Here is a 12,881-nt window from a genome sequence, read left to right as displayed (position 1 = left end):
TGTGCTTTGAAATTTGACACTTTACCCACCTAAGGTTAGTTTAGTTAGATTTTCTTAACCACTTCTTTTAAAAACATGGCTAAATATATGATTTTGCTTCACTTTTATGTTTCTTTCCTCCAAAACCACAAAAAAACATAAAAATAAAAGATCAAATAAAAAAAAAATCTCTAGCGGAACACTTACATCATGGGATTTCAAGCCACAGGTAAGCAACTTAATTTTGGTCAAACCTTAGTGGGTAAAGTGTCAAATTTTAAACTACAGGTAGGTAACTTAAATTTCAATCAAACTATAAGTAGGTAAATTGTAATTTGACCTATTTATTATTATTATTATTTGTAACACTTTATTTTGCAAGGTTTATATAGTAAAATCTGTAGTATTCTCTTCATTATTTCCAAAAGTATTCGTACTTTGTCTTTTTGGATCATGGTTTTAGAACTAATTACCTTGTGATATATCTAAGTTCCTCTTTGTGCAATGACTGCACTAGATTGAAATCTAATATTGAAAGCTTGAGCAAAACTTTGTTATGTGAAGCATCTTGTTCATAGAAAGAAATATATTGCCGAGCCTCTAGCCGTGGTATGCCCTTGTGCAAGGGCTGCTTTAGGGCACAAGTTATTTGCGCTGCCAATGGATTGCCTATAAGGGTTGCTGTGGACTGAAGGTGAGTGGTAGTGAACTCAAGGGCCTCATCAAGAATGTCTTCTCCATGCATCCTCAGATGTGTAGCTTCGTAGAAGGCTAGCATGCCTTCAATGTTACTAGTCAAGCTTTCCTTGAATTGACCATCTTTGTCTTTGAACTTTTTGAAAACATCTGTTTAGCAAAAACCAAACTTGTTATATATATATATATATATATAAAGTCTTTAACTTGCTATTACATGAAGAAATTAATCATACTCGGGTCTTACCACATGAAACCTTGAATCCTTCTTGGCGTAGCAGTCGAAAACTGAGGGAAACTTTGTAGAGATCATCAACATCAATTTTGTCGTTAAAAGTCGTGTATATGTGTTCTAGAGCTTCTTGGATTTCTCTTTCAAAGTGGTAAGCGACACCGAGGCGCTGGAGTGCATCAATTAAGCCCAGCTGTTGTGAAAGATGACCCGTGGCAAAGAGCTCATTTCTCACCTCATCTTTCAGCTCATCAACTTCACATACTTTACGGAAATGAATATCCTACACCATGAGTTGCATGAACAAATAATTATATTGTAACAAAAAATGCTAAAAATATTATAAATTTTACTATGTAATTTTCATAAACTAGGGTAGCAAATAATCTTGTTACCTTGTCCTCAGAAGTATTGTTGATGAAACGGTCACCCCAAATGCTTGGATGGAAATTTGCTATCCGGCGAATAACCTCTGATTTGGCATATTGGGATGGAGCCCCTGAGACTTGGATAAACATATTTTTTCTAAGTTCAAGGGGGAGTCTAAGTTTTGAATGGTATGATATGATTTGTTCTCTGTGAACTTTTTGAGTGTGATGTAGAAAGCCTTCAAGGCCACGGTATTTATAAGCAATGGAGAGAAAGGTAGGTGAGTGAGCTTTATGAAATAGATTAGAAAAGTCAGCAAAGTACAATTTTTTTTATGCATATTTTAGTTTGATGAAACATATAAGAGATTTGGAATTCAATTTTTGCCCACACCAAAAATCAATTGACATCTTGGGATGATAGAGCTATTGTTAAGAGGGGACGCTATAAGTTAAAATTCTTTTAAAAAAAAGTTTGATGAAAATATGTCATTAGAATTATCATTTAAGTATAATGTTTTGATGCACACTTAACCTTAAGTATAATGAAACATGTAATTAGAATATATAACCATTTGAGTACAACTTTTTGGCTAATAGCTAAATATGTTGAACGTGCATATGTCTCAATTGAATAGAGATAATGGACATTGCACATATTCTATATGCCATAATTCACATGGTGGAAAAGATGGGGAGGGTGGCAGCCGTATTGATATGACCCAAAATTTTGAAAAGTCTACTTATTCCAAAAATAAATAAGTTTAATTTTTATTTATTTTTTTACTTTGAAAAGTCTAATTATAATAATAAATTATTAATTTCCTTGTACCTAATTACGAGCTATCCCTCTCTCTTCCATGAAAGAAAAGAAGGAAATTTTATATCCCTTGTATTCAAATATAATCAAAGGTTAACAAAACAATATAATCAACAGTTTAGATATTTAAAAAAAGTAAAAAATTATCTCATAAAATAATTATTAGCATATTATAGAAATAATACTTTGTTATTGTTTAATTTTAATTCAATATTTCTATATTAAATTTAGAAATTTAACTTTATTGTGCTAAAAAGTTTAGAGGAGAAAATTGATAATCTCAAAATATGAAGTTTTCACTTATGTTGTAGATGCATTTTTATACGTGTGTATGTGTCCCTTTTGAGCAAATTTTTCTGGTTCTACACTTGGCAATGTTTATTTCTGTTTATATAAGCGAGCTGGAGTAATCTAATTTAGGTGACAAGGTATATATAAGAAAAATTTTACCTTCAAATTGGTCTAGAAGAAATTTTGTCAAACTTACTATGTGACAATTGATAAGATCATTTATGTATATTTTTAGTTTCTTAACTTATTTAATGAGTTTTGTGACTCTATTTAAAAAATGTACATAGATGGTTTTATGAGTCAACATGTAGGCCAGTGAAAATTTCTCCAAGTCATCTTGGAAGAAAACTTTTTCCATACGTAAATATTTATTTATTTTTTAAATCATGTATAATACATATTTACATATCTGTTTAGTAGAAAAAAAGGGGAAAAATGTGTTACTTGATTCAATAAAAGTAGGTGGTATTACCAAGTGTCTTATAGCTCAATTGGCTAGCATTTTTTAGTGTTTTCAATGAAGATATTCAAGGTTTTAATCCTTCTTCTCACAACTATTGAATTATGAAAAATAAAATAAAAAAAGTAGTATTGGTTATTCAGTTAGATTGCTTCTGATTCAATTGCTAATTGAAAACGATTTTGTATTAGCTATGGTTTCAAATACGTTTTTTCCCATTTAGACAGTAAATTAGGTAGTATTCAAAACTGTTTATAATTTGTGGAGTAAAATATAATTAGAATAAATTGGATAAATGTACAAAATTACAAACAAATTGAAAGATTCAATGGTGTAGTGAACTTTCAATTATCACTGCAGCCTTGTAACTTAAAGTAGGTTTAAATATGTGATTTGGAGGTGCTAAATATAATCCTGGAATGATGACATGACGTAGCTCTTGGATTGCAATGGAGTTGGTGCTAGGAAGTTTCTCCATATATACATGCCTGCATGAGGGATGAAGCTTTCTATTATTTTTTTTTCTTTTTTTGGTTAAAAGGAAAATTCATTCAACTAAAAATGAAACGCAGCAACATCAGAGTTAGGACATAGCCTAACATGGTACTGACCACACAAATCCGAAAGATAACAGTATCAAGCTGTTTGTTTCCTACTCTAGCAAGACCATCAGCACAGCGGTTTGTTTCCCGGTAACAATGCATTATTTTAACTTGTGGAACTTGGGAAATTAGAAGCCTGCAGTTAGCCACCATAGCAGAATTTACAGCGTTAGAATTAGTCATCAATTCAGCAATAATTTTAGCATCCAACTCAATTTTTAGAGCATTGATTTGAAGGTTTTGACACATGATCAAACCATCCCTTAAGGCCCAAAGTTCAGCCAGGAAACTCATGCCATAATAAACTCGTGCGTGAGGCCAAACTCGTGCTATCTATGACATTAAATAAACTCGTGCTTTCTGTGAAATTAAATTAACTCGTGTATGAGGCCACGTGCTGGGAAGGGTGTTAGTTTTTCTTCAGGACAAAACAAGATTGTCAAACTGTGTCCCCTTCCGCAGCAAAATATGAATCTATGGATAGACTATACTCCTTTTTTTTTTTTGGCTCCTTTTTCTATACTATTCACTTACTGTATACCTCGTACTAATAAGTCTACCACCTTTTTTTTTTCCCCTCCAAAATAAGAAAAATGAGACTGCTCAAAATGACACTTGACACAGAATAAAAAAGACAAATAAATAACTTAATGTAAATCAAACACCATTATAACTTAATGTAAATCCTTATTGTTGGTCAACTTTTTTTTTTTTTTTGGTTAGTTGTCAAAAGTGCCAACGTACCTGTGCATTAATCTAATATTTACTTGCTTCTGTTTGGATGTGTGAGGCTAGCTAGGATTGACTACATCATGATTATCATCGTTAGTCGTGGTTTTTGGATTTCAATTTTTCATTTGTTTTTTCTTGGATGTGTGGAGCCGGGAGTGACAATGTCCTCATGAAAAAGACTCATAACGCTTTAACTGCATGCGTTAATATAGTCTTAAACACTATAAATGTTAGGGGCGGAGGGCCGTGGGGGCAAATGCCTCCCCTGATGCCCCCAAAGTTCTCAACTAATATTATTGTATGTACTTAAATAGATATTAAAAAAAAATTACATTACATATATACACAACGAAATTAAGTTCAGTATCTTGTTTCTTTGATAATTCTTCTCAATCCTTCAAAAGATTAAATCCGTACATAAAATTTTATTATTATAAATTTATTTTTTTTAAGCTGTTAATCGATTGGCAGCCTAAACATTCTATGTAATTTCATATTCCGTTGACTAAGACCAATTCCATCCAATAAGTCGTGGTTTTCAGATTTTAATTTTTTAATTTTTTTTTGGGATGTGTGGGGGCCAGGATTGATATCTATCATCATGATTCATGAGTTGTAGTTTAGGCCTTTACGTACGGATATTAATAATTTCACCGGCCAACACTATTCCTTTTCAGAACGAATTGAATATTCAATAATATTAAGCTCCTGGCTCAGTACGCCACAAATTCAACGACGTACGTACATGCGTTAATTTAGTAGGCCACAAATTTAGTCCATCGTTATAGTCGGTTTGGTAGAGTTATTAAATAATTTATTTTTAATTTTTAAATAATATTATATATTTTTTCACTCATATATATTTTAAAAAATTACAAATAATATTGTTCAAACTTCTCTATCAAACAATCCTATAAATATTACGTACAACTGCCCTTTGCTGTGAAGAGTAGTACGTAGTAGTAGTTGTGCTTCAGTGAAAAAAATTTTATTTATTCAAAGTCTTTCTTCTTTATTATTTTTAAACATTTGTTTTATTGGTTTGAATCTCTAAAAGAAACTAATATAGTAAGTGTTTTTTCCTTTTTTCAAATAAACTATGATATAACATTTTAAAGACTATAATCGCTCATGAATTTATATTTAGGGAGTAATAGGGTATTTTGTATATTCACTTCTCCCAAATGTACTGAGATAAAATTAACCTTGAAATTGCTAAAAGCATTATTATTTATAATATTAAATTGCTAAAATGCTATTTTTAACACCACAAACTACAAAAATTATGTTACATTGGCGGTACTAAAGCCAAATAAGACATCACATGCAATTTGGAAAATTATTGCTGTCATCAACTTTGCAAACCAAAGCATCTTTAGTACATTCATTGGTGCAGTCACAAGTGATATGAGGTCCATGGTCCACCCAAAATAAATACTCACGTTTCATTGCTTTTGCGTATTCATTGGACTGATGTGATGTGACAAACAAAAGCAACCTTAATACACAAATCCAACGTTAGAGCCACATTGGGACCAAAGGTTTTGTCCCAAGCTCTCCCAATATATAAATAAATATATATATATATATAAATCTTGTAAATTATAATAACTCATCTTTTTTTTTTTTGATACATTCTACATGAAATATAAAATATAATAATTCATTCTTAATTTGATAAAGACATATATGTAATATATAAAATAATTTAGTGATTGACTGGATACTTGTTTATATTCTTTTATGCATAGAATGATTGTTTGTCTAAATATTTTGAATAGTTAACCTATTAGTAATTTTCTAATCTTAATCATATTATACTTAATAGGTTTTTGCTAATTGGATAGTTACAATAAGTAATGAAAGATTTGAATACTAGATATTTCTATTGGAAACACAAAAAGATATCAACCAGTAGTAGAGTTATAAAATTTTTGACTATTATACCAAAATAAAAAATTATAATAATAACATAAATTTTTCATAAAATTTGAAACTTTGAACACACCCCAAAATATGTGTTCCGTCAATTCTTCATAGAGCTATATGCTTTGTTTGTATTAGCAATGATGTTTTTTAGAAAATGAGTTATTTTGCAAAAAAAAAAAAAAAGTTTTCTATAAAATTGTCTCATTTTCATATGTTTGGTTGCAATCTTAAATAAGTTGAAAAATAGTCTCTCAACTTCCTTTGTTTAGCTTGCTGTGAGATAGAATTGTTTTCCAAAAAAAAATGTGGAACACAATATCTAAAAATAAACCAAATATTTTATGTTAAGTAAGGATAGTTTTTCTTTGACTCATTTTTTTATGCTACCAAATACTGAAAAATATAGAAAACTATCTTTGCACAATGTTTTTCATCAAAATAAACAAAGTGGTAGTCCACTATCCACATATGTGTTCTACTGTAGGTGGGGATAGTAGTGCGCGCACACAAACAAACGAAGAATACCTCCCAACTTTTCCAAGTATGCTTTTGAATGGTTTATTTACTTGTAATATAAATTGTAAATTTAAAAAATAAATTATCTTATTCTAAATAAGCCAGTTTAATTGTTAATATGTCACTTTAAAGAAAATAAATTGAAGGCAAATAAGTAGGTTACAATTCTTGCTAATGTTTTATTGTCGAAACTTGAAACTTAGTTAAAGTAATATATAAATTTTAAATAATTTTTATGAATAAAGAAAATTCAAAAAATTAAAATTACTCTTCTAAGTCTATTGGTTAAAATTGCATCATGCTTCATGCACTCTCACACCACCCCAACTCTTTTTCTTGCACCTATAAATTCACTCTTGCTCCCATTTCCCTTGTACACATTTCAAGCATATTCTCATTTACACGCACTCTCTCTCTCTCTCTCTCTCTCTCTCTCTCTCTCTCTCTCACACACACACACACAATAGCACACATTATCATGGATATGCATACATTGTTGTTGTATTGAAAATTACAATTGTGACAGGTTTGAGAAAATTTGGTTAATTGTGTGTGTGACAGGAGTAAATTTGAAAATTGTGTGTGTGACAGGTTCTTTTGGTAGCGTTTGACAAAATTATGGCTGCGTTTTGTATTTGCATGCGTCAGCTGGCCTAAAAATAGGAAATTAAAAAAAAAAAACAAAAACAAAACCTATAGCCGCGTTTAAAAACGCGGCTATAGAATTGTGTTGCCACTTCGGGCTGGGCCTTAGGCCGCGCCCAAAACGCGGCCTAAAGGGTGGCCTTTAGGCCGCGTTTTGAGCGCGGCCTAAACAGTGGGCATTTGGCCGCGTTTTAAACGCGGCCTCAAGATGGCTCTTAGGCCGCGTTTAAAACGCTGCCGCAGGGTTGCTCCTAAGGCCGCGTTTTAAGCGCGGCCATAGGACTAATCCTCAAGCCACGCTTAAATCGCGGCCTTATGGGCCATTCTACAGCCGCGGTTAAAACGCGGCCTAAGATTTATGCTTAGGCCGCGTTTAAAACGCGGCCATATGGCGAGGGCTTAAGCCGCGTCTAAAACGCGGCCATAGCACCAGTGCTTAGGCCGTGGTCATAAAACGCGGCCATAGACCCTTTGAGGGCTATAGTCGCGCTTTTTAGGCTGCTGTAGAAAACGCGGCTAAAAAAAACGCGGCTATAGCCTATGGCCGCGTTCTTTAGACCTGTAGCCGCGTTTTTTAGCCGCGGCCATAAGCCTATTTTTTTGTAGTGTTCATTGTGACTGTGAGCAAGAAAGAGGTGGTGGTGGCAGCACAATTTCCAAATCAAGAGCATTGGTTACCACTATCTAATCTAGACTTGTGTCTTGTGCCTCCATTGGATTTTAGTCTCTACTTTTGTTATACGAAGCCAGCCTGTGGAGATAACTGGACATTTGTGTCAAAGGTTGAAGTTCTAAAGAAGGCCTTGGCAAAAGCTTTGGTTCCATACTATGCTCTTGCTGGTGAGATAGTTCCAAACTCTGTGGGTGAACCTGAGATTCTTTGCAGCAACCGTGGGGTAGACTTCATTGAAGGTTTTGCAGATATAGAACTTCAAAACCTCAACTTGTATAGAGCTGATGAGACCATGGGCCGCAAACTTGTACCCAAGAAGAAGAATGGCATGCTGGCTGTTCAGGTTTGTAGAAGAACATTGGCCTTGGAGTTTTGAGGCTATCCTAGAATACATTAATTATTTGATCTTTTCTGATCATATGGTAGTAGTTTTTTCTACTGTAACTAATGCTTGTGCTTGCAGGATGCAAGAAACTAAAAATTAAAGCAACTTTGTTTTGAATCAATTTTTTTAAAAAAATTTATTTAAAAAAAAAAATATATATATATATATATATATAATTACACCATTTAAGTGGGATAAATTGTCATGTTTGACCTCAAAGTTTTATTTATTTATTTATTTATTTTTATCATTTTAGTTCTAAAATTTAATAGATATGTGATATGTCAAGTCTATCATCTTATACATTTATGTCCATAAAATTATTATTAGGTTCAATAAATTGACGTCGTATTACATATGTAAAACCTAACAGTTTTATTTACTGATGGAATAACCAATCTTGGCAAAAATATTAAAATGTAAAGATTAAATGACAAAGAAAAAACTTTAAGGATGAAAATCACAACTAAAGGGATATACTGTTGATTTAAGGTTTTCTTCCCCTATTTTTTTGGTTAGTCTTTTGCTAAACTAATGCCATGAAACCAACCTACTTGTAGGCTACTGGGTTCAAATGCGTGGACTTATTAGCATGCACTTTTGGCCATTAAAATAATGGACGGATACTCGGCCAGCATGTTTCTACCTCATGGGCTGAGATGCTCAATCTAAACCTCTCTCTTCACTACCAAACATTCTGCCGATCATTGCTCAATCCTCGAATCCCCGTTCCTTTGATTCTTCGCTTGAAAACTTGTACACCCCATCANTATATATATATATATATATATATATAGCAACTTTGTTTTGAAACAATTTTTTTTAAAAGTTTTATCCACACATAGATATATATATATATATATATTACGAACGAGAGTATCTAAACTTATTTGAGTAGATAACCCTTTTCTTGGTGGAAGTCTCTCCACCCCCTCCTCTTGTGTCTTACACACACCAAGTTATTACAAGGATAAATCCATTGAAGGCAACCCCAAAATGTTAGTAAGTGCTTTAGAACTAAAATCTCAAGAATATCATCATAACACCTGAGGAACCACTTATTGTTGTTAGATCAAATGATATTAATCTAAAACTTAGAGGAACTCAAAGTATTTTAGATTATAAAAAATACATAGTTTTTTTTTTTTTTTTTGGGGTTAAACCCAAATTACACCCATTTAAGTGGGATAAATTGTCATGTTTGACCTCAAAGTTTTATTTATTTATTTATTTATTTTTATCATTTTAGTTCTAAAATTTAATAGATATGTGATATGTCAAGTCTATCATCTTATACATTTATGTCCATAAAATTATTATTAGGTTCAATAAATGACGTCGTATTACATATGTAAAACCTAACAGTTTTATTTATTGATGGAATAACCAATCTTGGCAAATATTAAAATGTAAAGATTAAATGACAAAGAACATCGTTCCACCCAATCAAAGAGCCAAACCTGGGCGGCAATAACTTTGTTAGCCGCGCGTACATTGTCAAAGCCAACATTATCAACCAAATCCAATCACTAGCCAGCACCAATGAATGCAAAAGGACTAAAGTTGAGTGTTTCAGTGCACTCCTATGGAAAATTATTGCCAAACGTGGTACGGCTGACAAAAATATATCCAAACTGGGCCTTCTTGTTGATGGAAGGACAAGAATTGGCCGTGGAGACCAAGAGAATACAAAGATATTGGCTTCTTACTTTGGAAATTTGTGGTCAGTTCCCTATGGAAGCAAGACCGTAGATGATCTTATTGACAAACCATTGAGTTGGGTAGCAAATGAAGTTCATGGAATTGGGGAAAGTGCAATGACGTCTGAGCATTTCTTGGGTTTGTTAGATTGGGCGGCGGCTCATCGTTCAGTTCCCAGTTTGCCAAAGATATATGCCTATGGGAGCAGAGAAGGTCCAGCTCTTGTGGTTTCGTCTCTTTTGAGGCTTCCATTATCAAAGGTGCAGTTTGGATGGGGAAGACCAACATGTGTGTCATGCTATTTCCCATGGGGTGGAGATGCTGGGTATGTGCTGCCAATACAAAGCCCTTCTGGAAATGGTGATTGGGTCGTGTACATGTACATCTTGAAAGAGGAATTGGAATTGATCGAACGTGAAGCTGGTCATATGTTTAGGCCTTTGACTTTGGGATACTTCAATGAATTTGAACAAGAACCTCTCGTTAGATCAAAAATGTGACTGTTTGATCATGTTCACTAGTTATCTTATATTATATTATGCAAACGTGTCACGTATTGATTTAGAATAAGTTTATGCATTTCTACAACTATATATGATCAGGAATAAAAACCAACCTAAATGATAATAATTAAAAAAAGACCATGAATGTTATATTATGTTCATCTGTTAGAGGCTCTTTTAGATATGAATAAGTCTTTTCTTTTTTTTCTTTTTCTTTTTTTTTATATCAAGTTCCCACTTCTTTTTAATAGCAAGGATAACCTCAAGTATAGCCCATGTGAATTTTGATAAGTTGGCTAATATAGATTTATAAGTGGTGAAATTGTAATATTTTTACTGACAACGTTTGACTTCAAACATGTTTGGAGCCATGGGCTCCTCTAATAACATATAAAAATATGACATTAATTTTTGTCATGTGCAACCCACATATGCTAAAAACCCAAGGATAGAACTCACCCTTGAAAACCAACTTGTAAAGGGATGGTGTCCAAGAACTTATTAATACATAGTTAAACTTATACTTAATTCATATGGGATACTAGAATCGTAACATACTACCACACTCAATAGCTAACGTTCACGACGCCTAACTCTAGCGACACGGACCCGATGGTAGCCCTTTCTTTTTTGGTTGGTGCCACTCACCTATTAGTTATTTTAATTTAGCCTCTCGATTGCCCCTTTCAAGATCCGATCACAAAGCCACAACTCATTTGATCATATACTCAATAAGCTACGTCTGATTACTCAACATAGTGATTGGCACTGATAGAAAATGTTAAACCCATGAGTAGAACTCACTCTTGAAAACCGGCTTGCAAGGGAAGAGGGTGCCCAAGAGTTTATTAACACATGATTATACTTATACTTAATCCATGGAGGACACTAGGATAGTAACAATGTAACTCACTTTGAGTTAGTTATGTGCATTACAAATGATGAGATAAATATCATAAAAATACATAAATTAAATAAATTAAAAATATTTGTGCCTTTTTCTCAATTTTGAAACATAATAATAATTTTTTTTTATTAAACGTCTTTCTTCTTTATTATTTTTAAACATTTATTTTAGTGGTTTGAATCTCTAAAAGAAATTAATGAAGTATTTTTTTTTTTCCAAATAAAATTTGATATAACATTTTAAAGACTAAAATCGCTCATGAATTTATATTTAGGGACTAATAGCGTATTTTAGATATTCGCCTCTCCCAAATGAACAAGGCTACATGTGTATTGCTATATATTTCCATTCAAACCCTCTACTCAGTTTTTACATATGTAATATGACATCATTTTATTGAACTTAATAATAATTTTATGGACATAAATATATATATATATATATATATATATATATAAAGATGATAGACTTGACATATCTATTAAGTTTAGGAACTAAAATGAAAAATAATAATAATAATAATAAAACTTTGAGGACAAAAATGACCATTTATGCAACTTAAATGGTGTAATTTGGATTTAACCAAAAAAAAATTTACTACGTATTTTTTATAATCTAAAATACTTTTGAGTTCTTCTAAGTTTTAGATTAATATCATTTGATCTATCAACGTTAAGTAGTTCTTAAGGTGTTATGATGATATTAATGAGATCTTAGTTCCAAAACATCTTACTAATATTTTGGGTTGCCCTCAAGGAATTTTTCTTATAATAACTTGGTGGTGTGAGATGTGGGGGGGGGGGGGGTGGGGACACTTCCACCCAAGGAAATAGTTATATACTCAAATAAGGAAATAGTTATATACTCAAATAAGTTAGATACTCTGTTCGTAATATATATATATATATATATGTATGTATGTATGTATGTATAAAACTTAAAAAAAAAAAAATTGTTTCAAAACAAAGTTGCTATATATATATATATATATTTTTTTTAATAATTTTTTTTAAATTGATTCAAAACAAAGTTGCTATAATATNATATGTATGTATGTATATGTATAAAATTTTTAAAAAAAAAAAAAATTGTTTCAAAACAAAGTTGCTATATATATATATATATTTTTTAAATATTTTTTTAAAAAAAATTGATTCAAAACAAAGTTGCTTAATTTTTAGTTTCTGCATCCTCCAAGCACAAACATTAGTTATAGTAGAAAAAACTACTACCATATGATCAGAAAAGATCAAATAATTAATGTATTCTAGGATAGCCTCAAATCTCCAAGGCCAGTGTTCTTCTACAAACCTGAACAGTCAGCATGCCATTCTTCTTCTTGGGTACAAGTTTGCAGCCAATGGTCTCATCAACTCTATACAAGTTGAGGTTTTGAAGTTCTATATCTGCAAAACCTTCAATGAAGTCTACCCCACGGTTGT

General features: G+C 32.0%; 1 protein-coding gene and 1 pseudogene across 1 annotated transcript in view; one reads left to right on the top strand and one right to left on the bottom strand.

Annotated features, from left to right (window-relative positions):
* The window catches only part of LOC136066412 (sesquiterpene synthase 2-like), a 5,459-nt gene extending 3,987 nt beyond the window's left edge, over positions 1 to 1,472 (bottom strand). The window contains exons 1-3 of the mRNA XM_065770702.1: positions 1,303 to 1,472; positions 923 to 1,190; positions 453 to 825 (exon numbers count right to left, since the gene is read on the bottom strand). Of these exons, the coding sequence (XP_065626774.1) occupies positions 453 to 825; positions 923 to 1,190; positions 1,303 to 1,425 (764 nt within the window). The 5' untranslated portion in view covers positions 1,426 to 1,472. The remainder of the gene's footprint in view (positions 1 to 452; positions 826 to 922; positions 1,191 to 1,302) is intronic.
* A 68-nt stretch (positions 1,473 to 1,540) lies between these two features.
* LOC136066411 (coniferyl alcohol acyltransferase-like) lies at positions 1,541 to 10,529 on the top strand (annotated as a pseudogene).
* The last annotated feature ends 2,352 nt before the right edge of the window (positions 10,530 to 12,881 follow it).

This window comes from Quercus suber, unplaced genomic scaffold, assembly GCF_002906115.3.
Source record: "Quercus suber isolate HL8 unplaced genomic scaffold, Cork oak 2.0 scaffold_34, whole genome shotgun sequence".
Taxonomy (NCBI): domain Eukaryota; kingdom Viridiplantae; phylum Streptophyta; class Magnoliopsida; order Fagales; family Fagaceae; genus Quercus; species Quercus suber.
This window is presented reverse-complemented; position numbering and strand designations above follow the sequence as displayed.